The sequence below is a fragment of the Mustela putorius genome, unplaced genomic scaffold, assembly GCF_011764305.1.
Source record: "Mustela putorius furo isolate JIRA1106 unplaced genomic scaffold, ASM1176430v1.1 tig00003869_pilon_pilon_pilon, whole genome shotgun sequence".
NCBI classification, from domain to species: Eukaryota; Metazoa; Chordata; class Mammalia; order Carnivora; family Mustelidae; genus Mustela; species Mustela putorius.
Window position 1 is genome coordinate 1,643,093 of NW_025422021.1, and position 25,919 is coordinate 1,669,011.

The 25,919-nt window shown below is 35.7% G+C and overlaps 2 protein-coding genes across 4 annotated transcripts in view; one reads left to right on the forward strand and one right to left on the reverse strand.

Annotated features, from left to right (window-relative positions):
* Positions 1 to 966: 966 nt before the first annotated feature.
* The window catches only part of UBE2E3 (ubiquitin conjugating enzyme E2 E3), an 85,712-nt gene continuing 60,759 nt past the window's right edge, over positions 967 to 25,919 (reverse strand). For all 3 annotated transcript variants that reach the window (XM_045066649.1, XM_004768956.3, XM_004768955.3), the window contains exons 4-6: positions 8,067 to 8,199; positions 2,797 to 2,944; positions 967 to 1,605 (exon numbers count right to left, since the gene is read on the reverse strand). In XM_045066649.1, the coding sequence (XP_044922584.1) occupies positions 1,508 to 1,605; positions 2,797 to 2,944; positions 8,067 to 8,199 (379 nt within the window). In that variant the 3' untranslated portion in view covers positions 967 to 1,507. The remainder of the gene's footprint in view (positions 1,606 to 2,796; positions 2,945 to 8,066; positions 8,200 to 25,919) is intronic.
* Positions 3,457 to 4,241, forward strand: LOC101683429 (39S ribosomal protein L48, mitochondrial-like). The gene has a single exon (XM_045066648.1). It carries the CDS (start codon positions 3,512 to 3,514, stop codon positions 4,151 to 4,153), a length of 642 nt encoding a protein of 213 aa, XP_044922583.1. The 5' UTR covers positions 3,457 to 3,511; the 3' UTR covers positions 4,154 to 4,241.

Genomic DNA, 25,919 nt, shown 5'->3' on the forward strand with positions numbered 1-25,919 from the left:
AAATTCTCAAGTAGGAGGCCCATTACTCTTAGTGAGGGTATGCGCTACTATAAATGCTTTACTTTATTAGCTTAAAGCAATGTATTTTTATGCTAATAACTCTACTCTATAAATTTGAAGATGGTATGCTAAACTCCTTATTTAGGACTAGAGAAGACATTTGCACCACATTCCACAACCTTGGCTACAGGACTGGAGAACTACCTCAATAATTATCATAGTCATAGAAAAAAATTAAGCACATTTATAACAATTACCAAACCTGAATATTGCAAAGTAATTCTCCTATAAGAAATCTAATATTTATAACTATAACCAAAAAGAAGTAACCTGTAAAACCCTTAAAATTTAGTTATTTTTTTCAAATGAGGAAAAAATGCCACATCTGTACACTAACCCAGAGTTCTGTCCCATCTCTAGACCAGACAACGGCTTCTGTGTTCAACTCTGCTTCTAGCTATTATCTGCTGGCTAAGGGCCTAAAAAGAATGGTAATACACACAATACACCATGAAAATTCAAGACCAGGATTAGTAGCAAAGTAAAAAATGTACCAACGACACAGAAGTATTATCAGATTAAAGTTATCTGACAACACTGTCCAATGGTGGATGGAAATCACCACTTGGGAAACAAAATGTTCCATAAGTTAATACCAGATTCCTGAGTGAGTCACAATTTACATTATCTTTTGCTTAACTATCATGGAAGTAGAGCATTGTGTGTTTTGAGATCAATGATTTAAAATCCAGTTTTACATATTTAAGCTCATTATATGCTCTCATTAGTAAGTACTTCAAGGAAAAAAAACTACACATTTAACAAGATTTCAAATGTTTTCACTTTAACAATTCCTTTATTTGTACTGGTCCTTAGTAGTCAATCTTCATATCCGCATTTTTGTTTCATCAACAATCATCTCAGACACACCTAACAAGATTGACTTAAAATATTACGACAGGAAACTATGCCTTCAGGAGCATGTTTATTGTGTTTGAGATGATACATCAGGTGCTCTCTGAGCTACAAAGGGTAAAAGGAAATCCTCTCATTACAAACTGACAAAGGTAAAAGGTAAAACATTTTTCACAACAGCATGAACCACATACTCAGAAATAGATCTGGGTTTAATACAAATGACATAATTCCTAGTCATCTACGGCTACTTTTATAACTTCATACAGATAATGAATTAGGCTAAAATGCACTATAATATTTGGTAGACTTCAGGACCAGTATCCTTAGTACATCACAAAATACATTTTGATATCCCAAAGAAGCAAGACTTGCAAGTAGGCGTTTTAAACATAACTAATCTACAGCTACAAAGTTCTACTCTTGATAGCATTTACCTTTTTTGGGAGTCTCCCAGTCTCCAAAGGATAAAAGCAGAGAGTAGAATCAGTATAACATATACACAGAAGTCCGTATTGTAAAGGCTATAAAGATTTGCAGCACAGTGGGAAGGGGCCCTCTGCTCCTTCACACCGCATACAAATTCTGTGAATTATGTGGCGTATCTCTTGGTCCACTGTCTGGCTATCCTGTCATGTTCTGCTCTGTTGGTCAAATACTGAGTGGCTATGCTTCCAACCAGAGGATCCGCTGGAAAAATAGAAAGAACAGTAAGAGATATTACACAGTGTCTTATTACAGTTTTAATACTCTATTAAATTAAAACACTAATTTTTCAGCAGCATCTTTTTATATAATGGCTAAATTTTCAAGATTAAAATGCTTTAAATAACACAAGCATCTGTATATTTTAATATTCAAATTAGAAAAGCCCTTTTAACTAAAAAATACATGCTGACTTAATAAACTTGATTTTTTAAATACTACTACTCTGCATTTTATTCAGCAATGGAAGTGTGGCTGGTGATTATATTTCTACCTTCTTCTGGATGTTTAAAAATGTGATTTTTAAATAAAAATGCAAATCTTACAATATAGTTTATAGCATTTCTATCTAGATAGTATGCACATTCACAAGCATTTAAAATATTATTAAGCATATGTACTTTCCTTCAGTGCCTTGCTCTTTCCCTATCAGTTCACTTAGAGCTGCCTCACCCTTTTTAATTCTCTTGGGCATAGGTAAAACTGCTGGGCTTACAATAAAAGTAAAAGCCTTTGGTGATTAGTTCAATATGTAGAAAAAGTAATTCAACTTTTTAAAAAATGACCACTTAGTAAGATAACATATGTAAAATCCCAGGCTTAAACATCACTCTTTCAAGTCAACTACACATGTTAATATGTGGTAATTAAGCATTTCTTGAAAATGTTAGAACTATTTTATTAATGACTTTATCTGAGTTAATACAATCATAATCTAGTTCAACACATCAACTATCACTTTAATATCCACTATTACTACTTATAAAACCTAACTATAATCCAAGAAAGAAGGGAGAACAAGAAGCCATACATTAATTACTAAGTAAGCAGTTGCTTTAGAGCACACGACAGCATGGAAGGAGCTAGAAAAGGAGGCACTGGTGCCAGTCACGGCTTTCTTCACATCAAACAGGGTTTGTACCACTACATAATTTAGAAAATAGTCCATCAATGACAGAAAGAAAGTAATTATAGGTAGCATGCCATTAATAAAATAAACAAAGTTACTGTGAAACTTTTGGTCTATTCTAAATGAAATGGCTTTGATAATTTCCTTGCAAAATGATTTATGCTTATCTTTCCACCAACAGCATTTACTTCCTCAAATCCATAGTTAAGGCAAGAACACAATGGTTTCTGTAGCTCCACTGCGTGTGTTAATAAAGGTTTGCTTACCAGGGTTGCAATCTGTCAAAAGAGAACAAATCGACAGCAAAACCTTTGAAATAGTCAAAGCAGGACTCCAGTTGTCTTTAAGGATGTCCAGACAGATGACTCCCTGACTGTTGATGTTGCAGTGATAGATTCTGGTGCGGAAAGTAACCTAAGGGCAATTCCATTAAAAACAAAGAAAAGGAAGGCTTTATTACCAACTAAAACTCTCATCAGCAAAAGTAAAGTATAGAGTATACATCATAGACGCTAAATAGAAAATAATTTACTGAAGAGCTAATAAATATCAGATTTAACTAATATCAAAAGTAAATGATTTTAGGGGCGCCTGGGTGGCTCAGTTGGCTAAGCGACTGCCTTCAGCTCAGGTCATGATCCTGGAGTCCCCAGCTCAAGTCACCCATCATCAGGCTCCCTGCTCAGCAGGGAGTCTGCTTCTCCTGCTGACCTCTCTCCTCTCATGCTCTCTCTCTCTCTCATTCTCTCTGTCTCACTCTCAAAGAAATAAATAAAATCTTTAAAAAAAAAAAAGTAAAAGATTTTATTTGGGACGCCTGGGTTAAGCATCCAACTCGATCTCAGCTCACGTCTTAATCTCAGGGTAGTGAGTTCAAGCCCCACACTGAGCGTGGAGCCTAGTCTAAAAAGAAAAAATAGGCCCGGGGATCGCTGCAGGTTGGGCAGGGTTTCAGCTTACAGTTAGCGACCGCAACAGCAGATGATGAACGGAGCTCTGGGAAAGATGCTGTGTCTGAAGAACGATATCATTTTTAAGCAAGCCTTTTCTCTCTTAAGGGTCAGAACTTCAGGAGAAAATCCCATCAGTTCTGCAGGTGGCATTCTGCTGAGTACCAGTCGGCACTACAAGACAAGGCCTATCCATGGCATTGGAAGATACAAGCACCTAGTGAAACCAAAGGAGCCCAAGAAGAAGAGGGCAAAAGTGGAAGTGAGACCCATTAATTTGGGGGCAGATTATGAATATGGGGTTTTAAACATTCACCTGACTGCATACAACATGGCTGTGGTGGAGAGTTATGCCCAATATGCTCACAACCTCTGTAACCATCTATCCATTAAAGTTGAGAAAAGTTACTCTATGCCCACCAAAACCATGGAGGTGTTGCGGCTACAGGACCAAGGCAGCAAAATGCTCCCGGACTCAGTTCTCACCACCCATGAGCGAGTGGTTCAGATCAGCGGTTTGAGTGCTACATTTGCAGAGATTTTCTTGGAAATAATCCAAAGCAATCTTCCCGAAGGAGTGAGATTATCAGTGAAGGAGCACACTGAAGAAGACTTCAAGGGAAGGTTCAAAACTCAGCCAGAGCTGGAAGAACTATTGGCCAAGTTGAACTAGCTCACTGCAAACTCTCATGTCAGGACTCGTGATATTGAGTGGTCAAAGTTAAGCAGAAGACCCTGACTTTTAGCTATCATAACTACCCGTCCCCATTAGCCAGGAATGCCTCCTCTCTGATAAGGAGGAGTGCTTGCCAACTCTCACCACTTTCCTTTGGGCCAACCTAAGACATTCTCCATCTAATAAAAATCTACAGCTGAAAATAAATAAATAAATAAATAAATAAATAAATAAAATGAAAAAATGAAAAAGGAAATGGTTTTATTCAGTTCAATTGAGATTTTTTTACCCAGCAGAATAGGTACCATATCAGTTTTACACCAAAGTAAGCAGCTGATTTGGTTGGTTTACTATAAACAAATGACACAAAATAATTTTGTGTATGTATGACCATATATATATATACCATATACACATGCACACATGTGCACGCACAGCTCTGTTTTAGCATCAAAGGTAAGAAAGAACTCAGGAAGAAATTATTTTACCATAAAACAAAAGTTACATTCATTTCTTAGTAGAAAACATCAGTATCAACTCAGCTAATGTCCTGTCACGTATCAGAAAACATTGGACAAGGATTTAGAGGATGGTTGATGAAATCACCAGTCTATTTTTTAGCCTTTTGTTTCTGCAACTGGTTCAGTGCCTTGTTAGACTAAGACAGTAAAATGAAATAAAAGCAAGGTCGTAAGGTAATGAATAAAGGAAACTATTTATCTCTCAGATATATGAAAAAGGGGGTAAATTGTAGGAACAAATACTGGCAAGTTTCAAAACAGTCACAAGGGGTGCCTGGGTGGCTCAGTGGGTTAAAGCCTCTGCCTTCAGCTCAGGTCATGGTCCCAGGATTGTGGGATTGGGCCCTGCATCAGGCTCTCTGCTCAGCGGGGAGGCTGCTTCCTCCTCTCTCTCAGCCTGCCTCTCTGCCTGCCTGTGATCTCTGTCTGTCAGATAAATAAATAAAACCTTTAAAAAAAAAAAAACAGTCACAAATACTAATGGGGTGGCTAATTCTTAATTTAGAGTAGCTGAGAAAAAAGAAATAAGTAGCTCCTGAGCTCTTGGAACTATCAATGTACTATATGATCTCCCTGGTAGAGTCTAGAAAGAAAATATTAAAAGCCCTCTAAAGGGCGTCTGGGTGGCTCAGTTGGTGAGGTAACTGCCTTAGGCTCAGGTCATGATCCTGGAGTCCTTGAACTGAGTCTTGCATCAGCCTCCCAGTTCCACGGGGAGTCTGCTTCTCCCTCTGACCTTCTCCCCTCTCATGCTCTCTCACTCTCAAATAAATAAATAAAATCTTTTAAAAAAATAAATAAAATTAAAAGCCCTAAAAAGTATATTTCTGATAAGGATGTATAATTAAAAACAAAAAAGAAACCAGTGGTCTAGCAATGGAGAAAAAGGGAAGAATCTGTACCTCCAGAACCTCTGTGTAACAGAGTGGACATGTTACCTTTATAGCTCTTAAAATAAGGCTTGTTGAAGTGAGACCAGCTAAAAATATACAATACATACCAACATTTCAAAGACACAGTACCAAAAAGAGAATGAAACTCTGACATTAATAATATTTTTTCATTGATTTTATGTTCAAAAGGCAATATTTTGGATATACTGGATGTTATTAAAATTAATTTCACTGCTTTTTTCTACCCTTTATAATGTAGCTCATAGAAAATTTAAAATTACACATGTAGCTTGCATTAGATTTCTGTCAGATGCTTCTGCTCTAGAATATGCTCTAGTCAGATGCTTCTGCTCTAGAATAACACGTTTAGATCACCAAGAGCTGACTACTCAACAGACATGCGTGATTTATAAACACAATTAATAATATGAATCCTTTTGGGGCACCTGGGTGGCTCAGCAGGTTAAGCATGTGTCTTTGGCTCTGGTTATGATCCCAGGGTTCTGGGATCAGGTACTGAGTTGGGCTCCCTGCTCAGTAGGGAGTGGTTTCTCCTCCTTCCCCTGCTCACTCTTGGCACGTGCATGCGTGTGCGCTTTCTCTCTCAAATAAATTTTACAAAATCTTAAAAAAATACTTCGAATCCATTCAACTATTAATAGTTGGTGAACGGAAGAGAATTAAATTTTTATTATTCCTCAAGAAGTTCAACACTTTACCTGAACTTCAAGAATAAGCAGAATTGTATAGAAATAATTGCATCTAACATCAAAATAACAGCAGTATTCTTTCCTTCTCACTTGTTCAACCACAGATCTGGATAGTGCTTCATAATACTGTGTCAGATATCTTAGGGAAGAGGAATGATTCATCATGGAAGGATTAGAAAATTAAAATACAAAAAAATTAAATGCTAAATTAAAACATAACCACTATATTAACCAAAACAACTAATAAATCATACATAGAATTACAGTTTGAAAGGTTTATGTTAGTCATTTTCTAATTAACATTAAAAGAGGCCAAGAAAAATAGGAAAGCCTTTTCTTTAACAAATATTCCCTCATAAAAATAATTTTGTAAAAAATAAATCTTGCAAACTTTTTTCTAATTTTGCTACCACATTAAAACCAATTTCAAGAAAAATGAGGCATCTAGAAATAAGTATCACTATTTATCAAAGACAGCTATGATTTTGTTTTCTGTAATACCGGAAACTTAACCAATGAATATAAATTGAGCAGTTAGTGATACACCAGCACTTAACATGCGTCATTCTGAATGTTAATACAATTTGTAGTATTATTCACACGAAGGCTTTGTTCCTTTTATTTGAACTAGCAAGATATACTCTACATACGTGAGCACATTCAATAAGACAATCATTTAAAAATCTTAAATTCTAATGGGATCACATAGTATAATACTCAAAAAATACTGATAACTCTAGTTCACAGCAAAATACCTTTAGGTGATAGGGAACCCTGATGTCTGTACTTTGAGGTAAATACCAGTAGGTGGAACTGTTATCTTATTAGATAATGGGAGAAATAATCCCAGGTCTAAAAACAAACAAAAAACCTTAATTTTTACTCTCCAGGCACCCCAACCCAAGCATGCAAGTGAGCACAGGCATTGAATTGCCACGCAGGCATTAAATTGCTACATGTATTCTAAATAGTGTAGGGAACATAAGGAACTATGTTGAAAAGAAAAACATTTCATCATAGTTCAAGGCTTGATAACAACATACTTTTCCCCTGACGTATCAGAAGTCTCTGTAACTAGACCATAATTATGTTTAGGCTTAACATTGGCAGTTTTTACCTGTTGGCTTGACCACTTTATAATGAGAAGTGAGAGGAGGAAACCATCCAGGTAATTGTTATGTTTAAGACTTGAAAAATAATTGCCAGTCATTACAAGGTACAACTCAACCCTTCTGTTATCCATCTAGTTAATATTGCGAGCCAGCTGAGACATAAGCCACCCAGCCACCCTTATTCCCATTACTACATCGTATCTACAGAGGTCACAGAGTAAGCTGATTAAATAATAGTAGTTTCCCTCTTCTTTGCTGTTTTTCTAGTTTTTGCTGATCTGTAAAGATAAGATATAAGCATAAAATTCAAGTAATTTAATTCTTATTTCTGCAAGCTGTCCAACAGGTTTACTTTTTTTTTTAACCCCAATGTTTCTCAACAAAGTCCATAGGATATTTTCCCTTATAACATAAATTTAAAATGTACCTGCTTTACTGGTATGCAAAGTGGCATACTTTTATTTACAATTAACAAACCCTCTTCCTGCTGATTATAAAGTTATTTGTATAGGCAGTAATCAATTTCTTTCAGTTTTAAAATTCTTGGTTACATGAGAGCTTCTGTATCAATTCATGAAAAATAATGAAATAAAAATGATTACATCAATACACATTTAACCTCTAGAATTTTGGAAAAGGATAAATATTAAAGAATGGACTTCTAAGGTTCTTACCTTTGGTGGCTTAAATGGATAATCAGATGAAAAAGTGATATCCAGAAAAAACACACCACCTTCATATACAGAACCTGGTGGACCAAGTATAGTTGATCTCCATTCATAAATGTTATCTCCTTTAGGCCCAGCACTATTTAAAAGAAATTAAAAATCAATGTGTATATCCATAAGTAATGAATGTTAACATCTAAAACCAATTAAGTATTAAAAGTAAATTAGCAATTGAGAACAATGAGATAAATGTAAGTCCCAGTGTGTGCATACATATATGTATAAATTATTTGCAAATATTTCAAATTTACAGAAAAACTGCGAGAACAAAGAACACAAGTATAATCTTACCCAGACTGTTCCTGTTAGCATTTGGACCCATCAACTCTTTCATTTTCTCCCTCCCTCCCCTGCTTTCTCTCTATGTACGTATATATATATATACATGTGTACACACACACACACACACACACAGTGCTTTTTTTGAGCCATGTGAGAATAAGCTGAATGAATACATCTGGCATCTGGCCCCCTCCCCATAAATACTTAAGTGTGCACATTCCCTAAATTAACCTCCAATATAATCACAATATAGCTACTTCAGTAAATATATTAATAAAACTTTAACCTATAATCTGCAAAATAATGGCTCTTTAAAAATTTAATTTTCCTCCAGATACAGAATCTACTCTTGTGATCATCTTGTAATCATCTATGTTCTATGTCTTTTGTTTCCTTTAATATGGCACTTTTCCACCTTTGACTTTTATAACAAACATTAACATTTTGGAAGAATACAGTCATCTTCCTCCCCATCACCTCCTTCTTCTTTTAATAGAATGCTCATCTTTTTTGAGTTATCTGGTTTCCTCATAATTAGATGCAGACAGTGCATTCCCGGCCAAATAGTATGTAAGTGATGTGTTCTCAAGCTACCATGGTATTCATTTACCTATCCCTAATTGGTGATGTTAATTTTTATCACCTAGATCAAGTGCTGTCTGATTTTCCTACTGCTTACTATTTTTTCCCTGCAACCAATAAATAACATTTGGATAGACACTTTAAGACCACGCAAACATTGTGCTCTTTATCAAAATTTCTCCCCTAGATTTAACATCCAAGCTATAAAATATAAACTATATATAGTAACAGTATATAAACTATACTGTGATGGTGATAAAATCATGGTTTTTCCAATTTCAGTATTTCTTCTACATTTATCAGCTAGCCCTTGATCCCTCTCATTTCCTATTTGTATGAATCTGTGTATTACTGGTGTGGTTTTCATGGATTTTTTTTCCCCTGATGGTTTATATAATTCATTACTATCTTTAACTGTTTTTGATGACAAATTTGGCCAGTGAGAGCCCCTTCCCAATCGCCCCTCTACTCCTGTGACAGGCTGCTGTGATGTTAGGAGTACTTCCTTACTTTCTGCCATAACTAGATGTCCCAGGATTCCAGTCTTGGAATCAGTCATTTCCTCAGAGAGCCCTGGTTCCACTTAGTCTCACACAGGGAATGTTAGAAACCAAAGTCTGCGTGCTAGATGCTATTAAGTCCCAGGTACATTACATTGTGCTTAACAATACATCATTTCACTTATAAAATTCAAAACAAGAGAAATAATTCAAAAATAATCTAACCTCACAATTATTTGCTGGTAAGGCACATCCACTGTTCCTTAAATTCTCTTCCAATTTACCCTCAGACTTCCTTTCTTCCCTAATCTTTGCCATCATGAATTATCTTGACTTTCTGAACTAACGTATAATACATATACAGCATTTCCTCTTTAAAAGTAACCACCAGTTTAGAAATTCACCTGCATGTTTAATTTAAAATAAGTGTAAACAGCATTGATAAATCACCCACATTAATCATAACAGGACTTTCAAGTATAGTTACAATAATTTGACTGTATCTTATTAATTCTGTAAAATAAGCTGAGAATTGTAAACATGATGGTAAGTGATACTATCAATAATCAAATGTGTGCTCTGAAAAAATAGTTCATACAGAAAGGATGTAGAAAACTTGATGGTATAATCAAAATGTTTACAGCGTGTTTTAAAGACCTATCTTTAAGGTACTTAAATAAAACCCTTACTATTTTGGAATATTTAGGGAAAAACATTTTTCAAAATAAATACTGTTTTATATGTTTCAAGTATACACAGAAACAAACTAATTACAATAATGGCTCACTGTTCTGTCATCATTTGAGAATCAGGTATATTCCCTAAGTGAATTTTTACTGTACTAAAAACATCAAACTGAGTCCTAATTTTGTAAACAAACAAAAAAGGTTTAACCTGATTCAAAAGCATTTTCCTTTCCAAGTTAATTTTTCCCTTGGTGACTTAAGGTAATCATTATATGATTAAATTATAGTGTCAAAGACATCTATGGTGTGGCTGTCTTACTAAAATGATTCTAAACTACATGTGCCACCCAGTGGTGGTGGTAGTAGTAACAACAACATTAGTTAAGGTTTAGCCCATCTTTATTACATGCCAGGCATTGTTCAAAGCATCATAGTGTATAACTCATTTAATTCTCCTTAAAAATCCATGAAGTAGGTACTATTAGTACATTCCTATTTTTAGATGAGGAAACAAAGGTTCAGAGAGTTAAATAATTTTCCATGTGTCCCATGGCCAGAAAATGACTCAGACAGAACTTAGACAAAGTCTGTGAACTAGTCTGTATTGTCCTCAATGGTTTGCTATATTTCCTCTAATTTAATCTCCAAATTCTGCTGATACTTACTTGTGTAAGAATCCAAGGGGTGCTGTTATCCAAACAAAACAAAACAAAAACCCCAAAACAAACTTCCTCAGTAATATTAGTTCTCAGTAGAACTATGCTATGCTTCAGGGCATACATTCAAATTTAGTTGGGTTTTACTATATTTTAATGAATCATAGAATTTCAGACTGAAAAGAATCTGGTAGAAGCCAACCCCACCCCCATCCCTGCCCCTTATACTTGAAAAAGCCAACGCAGAGAAAGCAAATGATCAATCTTAAATCCCTTCTGCCAGCTGGCAGAACTGGGATTCCTAAACCAAATTCGTACTCGTTCTTAAGTTTGCTTTCTTCTCACTTATGCTGTTTTGCCATAGGACAAAGGATATGTTTATTATAGCAGAATATTAAATGTGACTTTCCTTTTCGTCTTAGGGGAGACTGAGCAAGGCAGAAGCTTGTGGCAGTATGATTCTTTTACTGTTCCAAGAATACTAAGCCTAGAGTGAGTGACAGCTAAAATCCAGCCCTTGTTTTAAGCTGCTTTGTTTAGAGTAAGGAGCCCTTTTTCTTCCCACAAAGGTGCCATCTGCAAATCAAGACATTCTTGGTGGTGGGGAAAGGGGGTAAGATGTTGGATGCAGAAGCTGTTTCCAATCAAATTCAAGCAAAGGATTTTACAGGCTAGCATCTGATCTGCCACTGAGGCTTCACAGCTGAGTAGAAAATGAGTGATAAATGCTAACAATCTCAAGACATGTACTATTTATACCTTCTCACTGGTTCACCTTCTTTCTCTTTTACACAAGCAATGTAGCATGCTTGTGTAAAAGCATGTTCCACATGCCATCCTAGATCATTTGTTTTTCCCTCTCTGGTGAATCATGTTCAGAAAAATATCACAATACTATTTTCCCAACCTTTTTAAAAAAAAAATCAAACATCTATTACTCTATGCCTTCCAGGTCCCATCTCAGTGATCTCCTAGCAGGCTTTTACTCCCCTTCACTATACTGAAACAGCATTCATCAAAGGTCACCAATGACCTCACAGGAGACCCAATGCTTATTTCTCAATCTTCATCTTCTTTGGCCCAACAACATTAGACACAGTTGATCACTTTTTCCTCCTTGATATAACTTGTCTGTTTTGTTCCTAGAATAACATACTTGCTGGTTTTCCTCCTAACTTTTCTGGTCCTTCCTTCTCAACCACTAAGTACAGCTCCTTAACTCCCTAACCTAACAATACAGCCAGTCCTTGAGAACTCAGTGCTTGGACCTCTTCTCTGTTGTACTCACAACCCTTCTTTTGCTGACCTCATGACGTTTTATGGCTTCCAACAGCACCAGAAGGCTCTCAATTCCCAAATCTCCTATCTCCAGACCAGATTTTTTTATCCTGAGTTCCAGAGCTATACATCTAAATGCTTACTAAACAGTTTTTATTTTGAAATCTAATATTTCAAAACCTATTTATTTTGAAAAGTGCCTCATTTTTAACATGTCCCAAACTAAGTTCCCGGACTCCTCATATAATCTTCCCTGTTTCAGTTAATGCCAACTCCATTCTTCTAGTTCCTCAGAACAAACACAAAGACCTAGCTTTGATAACAATCTTCCCACATCCAGTATCTTGACAAATTCTGCTGATTTTATCTCCAAAATAAACTCAAAAATACTGCTTCTCCCTACTCCTACCATCTCGACCTTAATTAAAAATACTAGAATCCTCTCCTGGTTAGTTACAATAGCTCTCTGCTTCCACTTTTGGCCCTATTTCCACCGTGGTAGTCTATTTGCAAACGACAATTAGGCAAAGCAATAGTTAGTAAATCAGATCATATAAGTCTGGTCAAAACTTTCCAAAGGCTTATTACCCTATCCTGTGTTCAAGTCAAAGCCTTATGAGACTCACAATGCAATGTTGAGACCCAACAATCTGTTGCCACCACCACTACCATATCCTTCTTGTCTGCTCCTCTCTTCCTTGTTCAACTGGCTGTAGCAACCTGTTTCTCCAACACACAGTGTACATTTCCACTGCAGGGCTTCTGCAGGGATAAAGCTCTGCCTGGAATGTTTTTCTTCGCGATTGTAACATGGTTTGGGTTCATCACCTTCTGCAGGTCTTGACAAAAAAGTCACCTTTTCAGTGAGGCCTTTCTTGGACACTCTATCTAAAAATGTCACACATGAGCTCCACACATTTTATGTATTCCTTTCAATGTTTTTCTCCATATTACTTATCACTCTCTAACATATTATATAGTTCACCCATTTATCTTACTTATCATCTGTCTGTCTCACTAGAATGTAAGCTTCAAGAGGTTATAAGATATAGATTGGGCTCTACAACTTACAGTGGATTGTGCTTTTTATGCCCTGAAAGTTAAAAAAGTATTTGAGTAACTCAAAGTGACAGAAGAGCTGCGGGACCTGCCCAAGATGAGAAGAAAGGGAGATGCCATAGAGGCAATTTAATAGCAGGGGAAAGGAAAGGAAAGGAGGGGGATGGAAGGGGAAGGGAATGTTTTCTTATATTACCTTCATAAAGAGTTCATTTACTTAATTTACTTCATCAATACAGCAAAAGTAAAATTTATTCCAGTTCTAAGTCAAGTTATGGGAAAACAGAGACAAAACTAACGGGGCTTTGTTTACTGAAACCTCACTGTGCACAAATGTTAAAAAAAAAAAAAAATCTATTATTAAGTTCCATAATTGAGGACACAATTTTTGGTTTAAATGCTATTAAGAAAGTGACAAGTAGCTTTATTCTATTGTTTTTTGTCCTACAAACATTCATCCCTTCTTTTAAATACCATGTTTCCTATAAGCTATTATTGTATGTTCTACACAAAACAACAAAAGTAAAAAGCAGGTAAAAAGCTTAGATAGCAACAAACTTAACCTAAAAATTTTCCGTTACTAGTTGCTCTTATTGTTAACCAGTGACATAACTTTAAACATTAGCAGCATGCGGACTCATATCTTAGCAAAATCCATTTTCTCATTGCTTGAATATTAATCCAACAATTACGATCACTTCAAGGGTCATTAACACTATCCTTTTCCAGCACTGGAGTGATTCTCAATACAAGGTTTCAAGTGCTCAATTTAATAATTGGTTCATTCTATAAATAAGCACTTGTTTAAACAATGCTTTTACACACACAACTTTTTAGTCCCCCCACCAAGATAAATGCAAAGATTTATACTAAAATTCTACGGTTTTTTTATCCTTGTGGAAAAAACTTTTATCTTAAAATGAGATAAACTAAGTTCAAAGAGAAAAGGACATAACAACAACTTAAGTCAAGACTTGACATAACTGTGAAAATTGTGGTATAATGCTGTGCTCCTTTTAAAATCATTACAGTGTTAAAATGAATATTCCTAAGTATATTGCATATGTGTGAATATATACAATGTAGGATGCATTTGAAATTAAAAAAATAAATAAATAAACTAACACAAAGTTCTTATTGAAGCATGGGTTACACAATGGAAGAGCCTGAATTAAGATGCTATAGTGATTTAACTTCCATAGGACTTATCCACCCCTCCCTGAGTTTTAACATACTAATACAAAACCTATTAAAAATACCAATAGAACAAAAAAAGAGAACTAAATACAGGCAGAGATACTTTATCTACGTTTATGGGTAAGATAACTCAAGTGTTAAGATGTCAGTTCCTCCCAGCTTCCTGTATAGGTTCAGTACAATCCTAGTCAAAATCCCACCAAGTTAGTTTGTGGCTAGCAGCAAACTGATTACGAAGTTCATATGGATAGGCAAAAGAATAGCTGACACAATACTGAAGGAGAATCAAGCCAGACACTACCCAACAACTCTAAGACTTAGTATAAAAGCAACAGTAATCAAGTCAGTGTGGTATTGACAAAAGAACAGAAAAACAGATCAATGGAACAGAATAGAAAGCCCAGAAATAGACCCACATAGATAAAGTCAAGTAACCTTTGACAAAGGAGCAAAGGAAAGAGAATGGAGCAAAGATAAAGACAGTCTCAAAAAATGGTGCTGAAACAACCAGACATCCTCATGTAAAAAAATAAAAGTTAGAGACCTTTTATCTACCACAAATATTAACTCAAAATGGATCACGGAACTACTATAAAATGCAAAACTTTAAGAACTCCTAGAAGAGAACATAAGAAAAAACCTATATGAGTTTGGGTATGGCAGTGAATTTTTAGCTAAAACAGCAAAGACACAGTCTATTAAAAAAAATTGATAAGCTGGACTACATTAAAATTAATGTAAAAGACAATGTCAAGAGAATGAAAGAGAAGTCACTATAACTATCCCAGCTTCACAGATAAGAAAACCAAAGCTCACTACAGCTAAGCAGCTTCCCCTAAAGTCTTCTGGCTAGGAGGAGGAAGGCAGATGATTCTATCCAAAGAGGGATGAAAGGATGAATGTTTTAGGGCAAAAAACAACAGAATAAAGCTACTTCTCATCAACAGTGATTCTGGACAGAATATAAGCCTAACTACAGCAATGTATTTCCTTCCAGACTTCAGGCCATTTGTTTTAGGTAACCAAGTGCTATTCCTAAGTGCTTTGGAAACAGTCATAGCTCTTTAGTTTGAATGTAATTAGGAATTCACGACTTATTAGGGAGAGATACAAGACAATGGGAGAGGGGAGATGGTTCAGGAAACAATACAAGGAAATAATTCTACTAACTAAAGAGAGACCAAGCTATCTGCTACCAGATCACAATTATTTTATCTTCCTACTACTCCCCTCCCCCAGAATGACTTCTTTCCAGTAAATGACTTCTCTCCAGTAAATATAAGACCTGTGAAGTCTGCTGGAAAATGATGGTATTTATTGCTTATTAATCCATACTGTACCTTGTGCTGCATATGAATTCACTCTGAATCTGAAAAATGCATTTGAGCTTTTACGATATGCAAACTACAGTACTTTGCATACTTTCCGCAGTAGATTCAATGGAAAAAATAGAAATAAATTCATTCATTCACTAAAGATTTAACTGTCTGCTCTTTTGTGCTGGGCTCCTATGCTGGAAACTAAAGATATAATGGCCATTGCCTTCAGGGAGATTACCATCTAGTGGGGGATATAAATATTATTCAAATATAAGTGTACACACAAAAAAAGCAAAACAGAAAATTTGCTACAAAGGAGGGTTATACCTTGCTCGGTGCCAGGGGAAATGACCTAGTTAGGAAGATCAGGGAAGTTTCACAAAGGAAGCAATGCTTGAGATGTTATTTGAAACACCCAATAGAGTTAACTAGGAGAAGGTAAAAGGGAAGAGCTGGGAAAGACTAAATAGGATATGCAAATGCCTTGAGGGAGTAAGGAGCAAGGTGGTGTAGCAGGGACTAGAAATAAAGCCAATGTGGCAGGAACAAAGAGAACAAAGGGAGAGTGCACTAGGAGATAAGGAAAGAGGGAAATAGTAATGGATGTCCATGCAGGACCTTGTCGGGCTATATTAAAAATATTTGGCTTCATTCTAAAAGCAACAGAAAGTCAGTAAACAATTTAAGCATGGGGGGGGGTCATACAATATTTACAGTTTATTTACAGTTTGAAAGCTTCCTCCGATTGCTGTGTGGAGAATGGTCTGGAAGAGGACCAGAGGGGCTGTGGGTGGACTACTGTGGCAATCCAGGGGAAGATGGTAGGCTAGACTAAGGCAGTATTAGGGGCAAACAGAAGAGGATGGATTTGAGAGGGATACAGGAGGTAAAAATCAACCAAAGTTATGTTTTTGCAACATGGGACATGAGAAGGGGCTATCAAGAATAGCTCATAGTTTTCTGGAATATACGACTGAGATGGATATAGATGCCATTTACTAAGATAGTGACACTGAAGAAGGAGCTGATATTGGACATTTGGGGATTATGAGGTCTCAGAGATATACAAGAAATAGATATGTCAAGGAGATGCATACTGACAACTCGGTAACTGGGGCCTGGGCTGTACATATATATTTGTGAAACCTCGGTACTTAGTTGGGGATGAAGTACTGAAGGTGGAATGAGCCAGACTGAGATAAGGGACACCTGGGATGAGTGAATCATATAGAAGTCATGAAAGGGCAGACCTGTGAAAAGTGTTTAAGAGAAAGATGAAGAAAGTAAATGGAAGCAAAGCAGAGGAGAGATTAACTACATGAAGAGATATAAGAAGAAGCTGGGTTTGAAAGGGATGTTAGAAAAAGTAGAGAAGACTTCACCTAGTAAAGATACAGAGATCACACCAACTCGCAATGAGGAAAATTAAAAAGTAATCTAGAAAGGTATCTAAGACATATTATTAAATTTAAAAAAAAAAGGAAGTGTAAAGCAGTGGATATCAATGCTTCTATTACACTATAAACTACAAAAGCTATCTGCATGTGTATTCTGGCCATAAGAATGGACTCTCTCTGGAAAGATAAACAAGAAAATCCTAATAGTGGTTTCCTCTAAGAAGGATCTGATACTCTGGGATAGAAAGGAACCCACTTTTCACTGAATTATTTCAACCCACTTTTCTAAATTATTTACTTGTCCAAAAAAGGTCTTTTTTTTGTTTTAGTTTCTTTTTTTAAAAAAATAAACGGGGAAAATTCCCAGTGAGTTTTATATCACTGAAGCACTAATAAGATTACAGAAGAAAATCTAAACCATAAAGGATTTTAAATATGCAGAGCGAATTTATATGACATATTTTGTTATCCTCAATTCTAGAACTGGAGAATTCTGGTGCCAGAGACTCCTTAATTCTGAAATAACATAGATTTAAGAAGAGCTTTTAGATATGCTGGCTAGAGCTACTTACACTTTCTTTGGTACCTTCACCCCATTCTTTACACTATAAAATTAAGGGCTCATCCAAAATTTAAGCCATTTTGCTAATATGCTGTAAATCTGTATCACAAATCAAGTATATTGGACAGGGTCACCTCATTTTTAATTTCCACCTTATACAAGACAGACTATGACTGGGTAAAATACAACTAACAGGCTGATATATGTGTGCCTAGACTCTAGTCCAGTTTATCATGCAGTTTAAACTAAGCACAGACTCTAAGAGTACCTGTTTGTTCACTAGTTTTTCTATACGTTTTGGTTTGACAGTTGATAAGAGGGTCAAATATGCAAATGAATACTTCTACCAGGAAATGTTTGTATTGTAAGCTCAATTCTGTTCAAACCTTAATAATGTCCCTGACACAGAACCCCTGACCTGAAAAGAACTTTCAAAATTTAATAAATCTATTTCCTGTTTATGTTCTGCTTTACAGATATTTTTCCTCACTGGAAATGTAATTATAAAGCTTAAAAATATAGGTAGGTAGTGCATATAGACATAAAATAGTGAGGTATTCCCAAAACTCCGTGTTAATGATTCCTTCTTGTAACATTTACTGAGTACCCACTATGTGTTGGGCACTGTTAAGTACTGAAAATAGAGTGATGTACAGAACAGATATGAGAATATGCAAATAGCGAACACCACAAAATCATTAATATGGGGATAAATGCAAAGTCACTTACATAAGCAGAATATCTACCAAAAAGAGTACAGGAAAACAGTACTTAACGTACTGATTCTTTGATTTTTTGGTCCTAACTCGTTAAAGGCACGGGGGCTATATTCCCATCAGTTAACACTGGTTCACTCAAGTAGTAAGGGGAAAAGGGAGGGAAGGAACACTGTGGAGAAATCTTCCAGGTGATTTGAATATACAACCCACTTAAGAACTATGAAGTTCACTGATGGCATTACTACATCTAAAATCATAAATCAAAACCCTGGCTGCTCAAGGAGCTTCTAAATTACTGATTCCTAGGTCCTACACCTAGGAGATTCTGATTTACTCAGAACAGGTGTGAGCCAAGCTTATCGAGGTTTAAAAACTCTCAGGTGCAGCTGAGATTCAAAACAACTGTGGGAAAGAAGAGATCTGACATGCAAGAAGGATGGGGAATGACAGAATGGACCTAAGAAAATATTCCAGTTCTCATATATGGCATAACTACCTGGGCTCTGTAACTGTTACTCCTACTGGGTAGACAGATGTTAAGAGACTATAGTAACTTTTTGCCAAAACTCATTACGGTCTTTGGACTACAGTGAATTTACTAAGGTAATGCTGCTGCTCTGCTAGGCTCAGCCAGGTTCATGCCAGCCTTCCTGGACAACTTCCCTATCATCATCTCAAAAAGGTGCAATGATAACCAGCAGAATACAACAACTTTTTTCAAAACATTGGTCAAATGAGGAAAGGTCTCAAAAATATTCTTACACAATGTGCAAGTAGTTTTGCCTATAACATTTGTCATTACAAAGTAAAATGCTGTTACCACAGTTTAAGATCCTTGCTCTTTCTGCTCTATGCTTTCTTGCCTTTTCCCTGCCTTTCTGCTACAAAGCAGAAAGAATTAAAAGCATAAACACAAAGCAGAGCTATCAGAAACAGGTAAAATCTTACTTTAAAATCCTACTTAAACATTTATTAAATCCTCTCACTTTATAGTCGACATTTAGAAAATGTTACATAATGGGAAAATATATTAATTATACATAGTATATAATTATTAAGTCTAGAATACGCACCAGTAACATCAGTAGTTACTGTTATGACCGGTGTGTGTGTGTTATAAAATACTTTTACGAAGAACTGAACAGTTTTGAGGCCTGTAACTGCCATTCAAGGACTTCAGTAATACCATACCATCTAAAAGAATATAAGAAGCAAAGATTCACTAGAAAGATCAAGAATATATTAATCCATGTGACAAAAAAGTATTTTATTGGTTTAACAGTAGAATATGGAGACTGGGTCAGAAATCTGAATTTAAAAGCAGTTGCTATACCATAAGCTAAAACCAAATACTCCTTAGGATAGGCCTTAGAGAAAATATAACCTGCTGCTAATATAAACCCACATTCTATATCATCTCCCACATTGTCTTTGACTTTGAAAGATCCTTTTCTCCACTCCCATCCTATATTACCTGGGCTTTCCCTGAATTTCAGTCTTTAGCTCCCCCTTTTTGCCATATGTAATGCCACAGATATAATTACCCATACTATATATTTTTATTGCTTAGAAATATCCCATTTCATAAAACTATACATAGAGTTTCTGAATCTTCAGTTGTAGCATTATATATTTGCATTTATCGCTTTGATTCTTCTAGTACTACTTACTAAACATTCTACTTGTCTGTTAAATTGTCACCTGAAACTCCACAAAGTCAAAATAATTTTCAAAACAAACCTAGCCCTTCTAAAGTCCAACAATTATAGTATTTGATAGCCAAAGTGTGAGAGGAACAATGATGCTTATACACTACCAGTGGAAGGAGAAAAGAGCACATTTTAAAGGTTCTTTAGCCATGTGTATAAAACCCATTTGATAAGTAATCTCACCCCTAGGAAACTGTCCTAAGAGAATAAATACAGATGTGGATAAAGACTTTTCTATAAGGAGGCTAAAAGCAATATTATCAGCAATGAGAATCAAGATAACTTCAATGTCCAACAAAAAGGTAATAGTTAAATCACTTCTGGCTTTCAACAAACTATGATGTAGCCACAAAAAAGGTTTTGAAGGCTATTTAATGGTGTGGAAAAATATGATGGATTAAGGTTAGAAAGGTTATAAGAACTGTATATCCGGGGCGCCTGGGTGGTTCAGTGGGTTAAAGCCTCTGCCTTCAGCTCAGGTCATTATCTCAGGGTCCTGGGATCAAACCCTGCATCAGGCTCTCTACTCAGCAGAGAGCCTACTTCTTCCTCAATCTCTCTCTCTCCGCCTACTTGTGATCTCTGTCAAATAAATAAATATAATCTTAAAAAAAAAAAGAACTGTATATCAGTAGTAATCTAAACTTATAAAATATGTATATGTATAAAAACAACAGTGGTTTTAACTACAGTAAACTCAGTTGCTTTTATTATGTATTTTTTTGCCTTTGTGTCTTAGCAAACATTTATGATAATTATACTTTTATAATAAAGTTTTTTTTTTTTTAATGGCACTTTCATTTATGATTTCAGTGCAGACACAAAACTTTAGTTTTAAGCCTCCTTCCTCACTAGGCCCCACATCCAATCATTCAGGAAGTGCTTTTGTGCCAACCTTCTTATATCCCAAGAATGGTAGTAGCAAACTAACTGTACTGAAAAGGCATGGAAGTCCTTCAGAATCCGTGCAAAAGTTCTCAAGCCTCTGTTCGTGTCATTTCTTCTACCTCCGTAATTACCCTGCTTCTCTCAATACTCTATCTGAATTCATTAATAAATAGAAGACCTTCCATAATACCACAATACTCTTTCCTCTTTTTCAACTTCTTTGGTACTGCTGTTTGGCTTTTTGGTTAGGATACAATGACGAAAGATCAACTAGAAGAAGAGCAAGGTGGCTTGATGTCAAGGCAAAAAACATGAAACATGTAAACAACCTCTGAAGGCACAGAATAGTACCCTGTTTCAAAATATAGCCTTGAGTTAACTAGAAAAGACTGAGTGATGTTCAGCACATATTCTGTTTCCTAATACAGGCATACATTAATTTTCAGACATCTGCAAAACTTAAAAAGTACTTGAAAATTACTATGTTAGACCAAGGAGACCTAACAACCAAATTCAATGTGGTATCCTTGAATAGATCCTGGAATCAAAAAAGGATATTACCAGTGAAAACTGGTAATATATGAATAAAGCTTAGAGTTAGGCTAATAGTAAGTTACCAATATTAATTTCTAATCATCTAGTATTAATTAGTTTTGACAAATGTAGCAGAAGCCTTCAAAAAGGATTTCTCATTTACAATTGCTTTCTATTGCCTAAGGGACTGGCATCAGTACTGTACTAAGTCAACAGTATTAAGAAATACTGAGATGACCCTCCACTTTATGACAGTAGAGAGGAGGTCTTCCACCTGGTCATTCCAGCGCTCTTCTGTCTGGACCACACCCTTCATGTCCAAGGGTTGGTTTTCATTTAATCCTTTGAGTGAACACATCGGCCATGAATAATTCTATTTGACAACAGCTTATTACAATTTGCAGTATTAAGAATCCTGTTTCACAACATTCACAGAAAACTCGGACATCCATTTTAACAATTAGTTTGGAGCTATAATGATCATTTATAAAAAAAATACTTCATACGAAGCTACTATTTCCTATTAAATGCCCCTAGGAGGAGAGGTAAAGGTTTGGTCTCATAGCTATTTGACACCCTATATGAAGACTGAGATCTATTTAAAAGGGTAAAAATGAACAGTGAATCTTAGAGGCTCCATTCTTTCTTGTACTTCTTTAGAGAAAAGGAAATATGCTGAAGCATTAAAAGGAAACTCTAAGCCTACTTATGAAAATTCAAGTCTTCGCTCTTCTAAGGTGAAGAGTATTTCATTTACTGCACAGTCCAACTTTTTTGATCAACCTAACAATATGACAGTAAGGAAAATGGTTTTATAAAAATCCCAGGAAGAGTTTTGTTAAATGACATTTAACCTGTGAATGTTTTGAATATTATGGCTGAAGTGATTTCTTCTGTCATCAAACTAAACAGTTTTTCCAGTTTTTTTAAACTATGATCTACCTAAAAACTCTAGTGATTACCTACCCTCATCCTTTTTGTTACATCTTTCACTAAATAGAGATTACATTTTATTCTAACCTTAAAAGTTTAGCTGTTACAGCATTTTTATATGTCCCAAAGCAGCTAGTATAATGTTTCCACATAACACTCAATAAGTGCTTGCTGAATAAATACCAAATGCTATAAAAGGCATGACGGCACAAGACTGATTCTTGGTAAAAATTGTTCTGTCCTATCCAATTTTTTACTTTATGTAAACCAGTAGCCAGGTATTGTAGACTGTGGTAGGGATAAATAAGATATCACCTAACTAAATTAACAGATATGGAAATGTTAGACCCAATACAGTGTAACAGGTGCAGAACTAGACACAGTTCAATGACCCATGCAAGGAAGAAAGAGGATTTAATCAACTCTGCTTAACTGGGTATAACAGGAAGCTCTGTGCATGCCTAAATATTCGGCAATCCTCCATTTTCCTTGTAAAAAAGAAAAAAAGGCCCCCCCTTAAATGTATGATTTTTAGAATGCCAAGGAAAATACTTCAAATAACTAGTTCAGCTACAGATACTTAAAATCACCCAACATAATAATAAATTAACTTGCAAATAATGCTTTCCTGTACTGTTTCATTAAAATTTTATTCAACTCCTTGAGTTTAGTGTCATTATCATCACTAGAATCCTTTTCCAGAGTACATTTTCTTCACTTCTAAGTTACTGAGATGCAGCACTTTTTCGTTGTGCAATTAATGCCGTTATCAAAAATTTTATCAGCTAGAAGTATCATTTGTACAATGTTAAGATCAATGTTTTTCTCCACTCAACCTAAAAGTATATTCATTAAATACTCAATATAACCATTTATTACATTCTTTTAACTGCTTTAATCAGCTTTGTTGAGGTAGAATTTATTTATAATAAAATTCACCATTCTGAAGTAAATAATTTGATGGGTTTTGACAAACATATATGATCTTACATCATTGCCATAATCATGATATAGAACATTTCTACAATCTGAAGAGCTCCCTGGTGTTCCTTTGCAGTTAATCTCTTCTCTCTACCCTTGGCTCCTCGAACTACTGACCTACTTTGCCATTACAGTTCTGTCTTTTCCAGAAGGTCCTATCACTAGCAGCATACAGTATATAGAATTTTCTGTGTTCATTCATTGAGCATAATCCCTTTACACTCATCCATGTGGTGTGTATCAATTCATTCAATCACACAAGTATGTCACAATTTGTTTATTCATTCAACTACCAGTAGACACTGGTAGATTGCTTTCAACTTTTGGCTACTAGGACTAAACAACCACTATGAACATTCAAGCACATATTTGTGAATGCATGCTTTTATTTCTCTTAAGTAAATGCCTGTAAGTGATATTATTGAGTGGATTAGCTTCCTAAGGCTTCAACAAAGTATCACAATATGGATGGCTTTAAACAGAAATGTATTCTTTTACAAGTGTGTAGGCTAGAAGTGTGAGATCAAGGTGTAAGGTAGAGCCATGTTCTCTTCAAGCCTCTTGGAACGAATCTGTTGTATGTTTTTTTTTTCTTAGCTTCTCCTACAGTACTGATACCAGCAGCCCGGGGTTTAAAGCTGCATAACTCTAACCTCTGCTTCCATCCTCATGGCATTCTCTTTTTATGTCTCTGTATGAGGCTATCTCTCCTTTGCATGTCTTCTGTGGCTCTCATTTTTTTTAAGAACACAAATCACACTGTATTAAGAACCCCCTACTCTAATATGACCTTAATTTAAGCTGCAATGACCCTATTTCCAAATAAGGTCATATTCTAAGGTACTGAGGGGCAGAGAACTTAAATAAACCCTTTTGGAGGGACACAACTTAACCCCCTGTACTAGTCATAAGGTAAGTGCATGTTTACAATAACAAAATACTAACCTATTATTCAAAGGGATGATAAAATTTTGCCTTTTCAAAAGCGATGTGTGGCAACTCCACATCCTCTCTAACCCTTGGTACGATATGTTTTTTTCTTTCTAAAATGTTAAAGTCCATGTGTAGTTGTACCACACTGTGGTTTTAATTCACATTTCCTTCATTACTAATGATGTTAAGCATCACTAAAATTTATAAAGTTTTGTAGGTGACCCATCTATTCAATCTTTTGCCCATTTTGGATTTTTCTCACAATTAAGATGTCAGAATTTTTTTGAATGTTCTGGATACAGGTCTTTTATCTGATATAGGTTTTGCAAATATTTTCTCCCTGTCTATAACTTGACTTTTCATTTTCTCAACAGAATCTTCTATTTTGATGAGGTCAATTTACCCATTTTTTCCTTTCTTTTTTTTTTTTTTTTATCCTAAGAAATCTTTGCACAAAAGTCATGAAAACTTTTTCATGTTTTATTTTATTTTTTTTTTAAGATTTTATTTATTTATTTGAGAGAGAGACAGTGAGAGAGAGCATGAGCAAGGAGAAGGTCAGAGGGAGAAGCAGACTCCTCATGGAGCCGGGAGCCCGATGTGGGACTCGATCCAGGAACTCCGGGATCACGACCTGAGCCAAAGGCAGTTGTCTAACCAATTGAGCCACCCAGGCGTCCCTCATGTTTTATTCTTTTAGTTCTATCATGTTAGCTTCTACATGTAAATCTATGACCCACTGAGTTAATTTTTGTGTACAATGAGAGATGAAAGTTAAAGCTCATTGTTCTACAAGTAGGAATAGGAAATTCAGTTATTTTAGCACTGTCTGTTGAAATCCTTTCCCTATTGAATTACTTTGGCACTTTTGTCAAAAGTCAACTGACCATATATGTAGATCTATTTAGGAGCTCTCTACTCTGTTCCACCGATCTATAGGCCTTTCCTCTTGCCAATACCACACTATCTTGATTACTGTAGCTTTACATGGTATGTCTTAGAATCAGGTAGGGCAAGTCCTCCTGTTTTTCTGTTTTCAAAAGTTAGAATTTCCAAAATGGTACGAGACACGATCCAGTCCCTTTAACGTGTCCATTTCAATCAAAAAATTGGTATTTTAGGGGTGCTTGAGTGACTCAGTCAGTTAAGCATCTGACTCTTGATTTTGGCTCAGGTCATGATCTCAAGGCCCTGGGATCAAGCCCCATGTCTGGCTCTGAGCTTATTAGCAGGGAGTCTGCTTTGGGGGTTTCTCTCCCTCCACCTGCTCACCCTCTCTAAAATAAATACATACATCTAAATAAATTCTATTTCAAAAATACCACTCAAGAAGATGAGACATATCTCTGCTGTTAAAAGAATGTATTTTATTGATTTCACACTGGAGGCTTACTTTTTAACATATATCAAGAACTCAATTTCACATAAAATCAATCCTGAATCCTAAGACAGCAGACTACTAAAAGAGCAAAAGAATGATTACAAGTTTACATTGCCTATTAGACAACCCTCCTCTTGGCCCTACTCCCCCAGGGCAAGAACCCTGAGAACATATGGAGTAAGATTTGTATTAGCAATAATAAT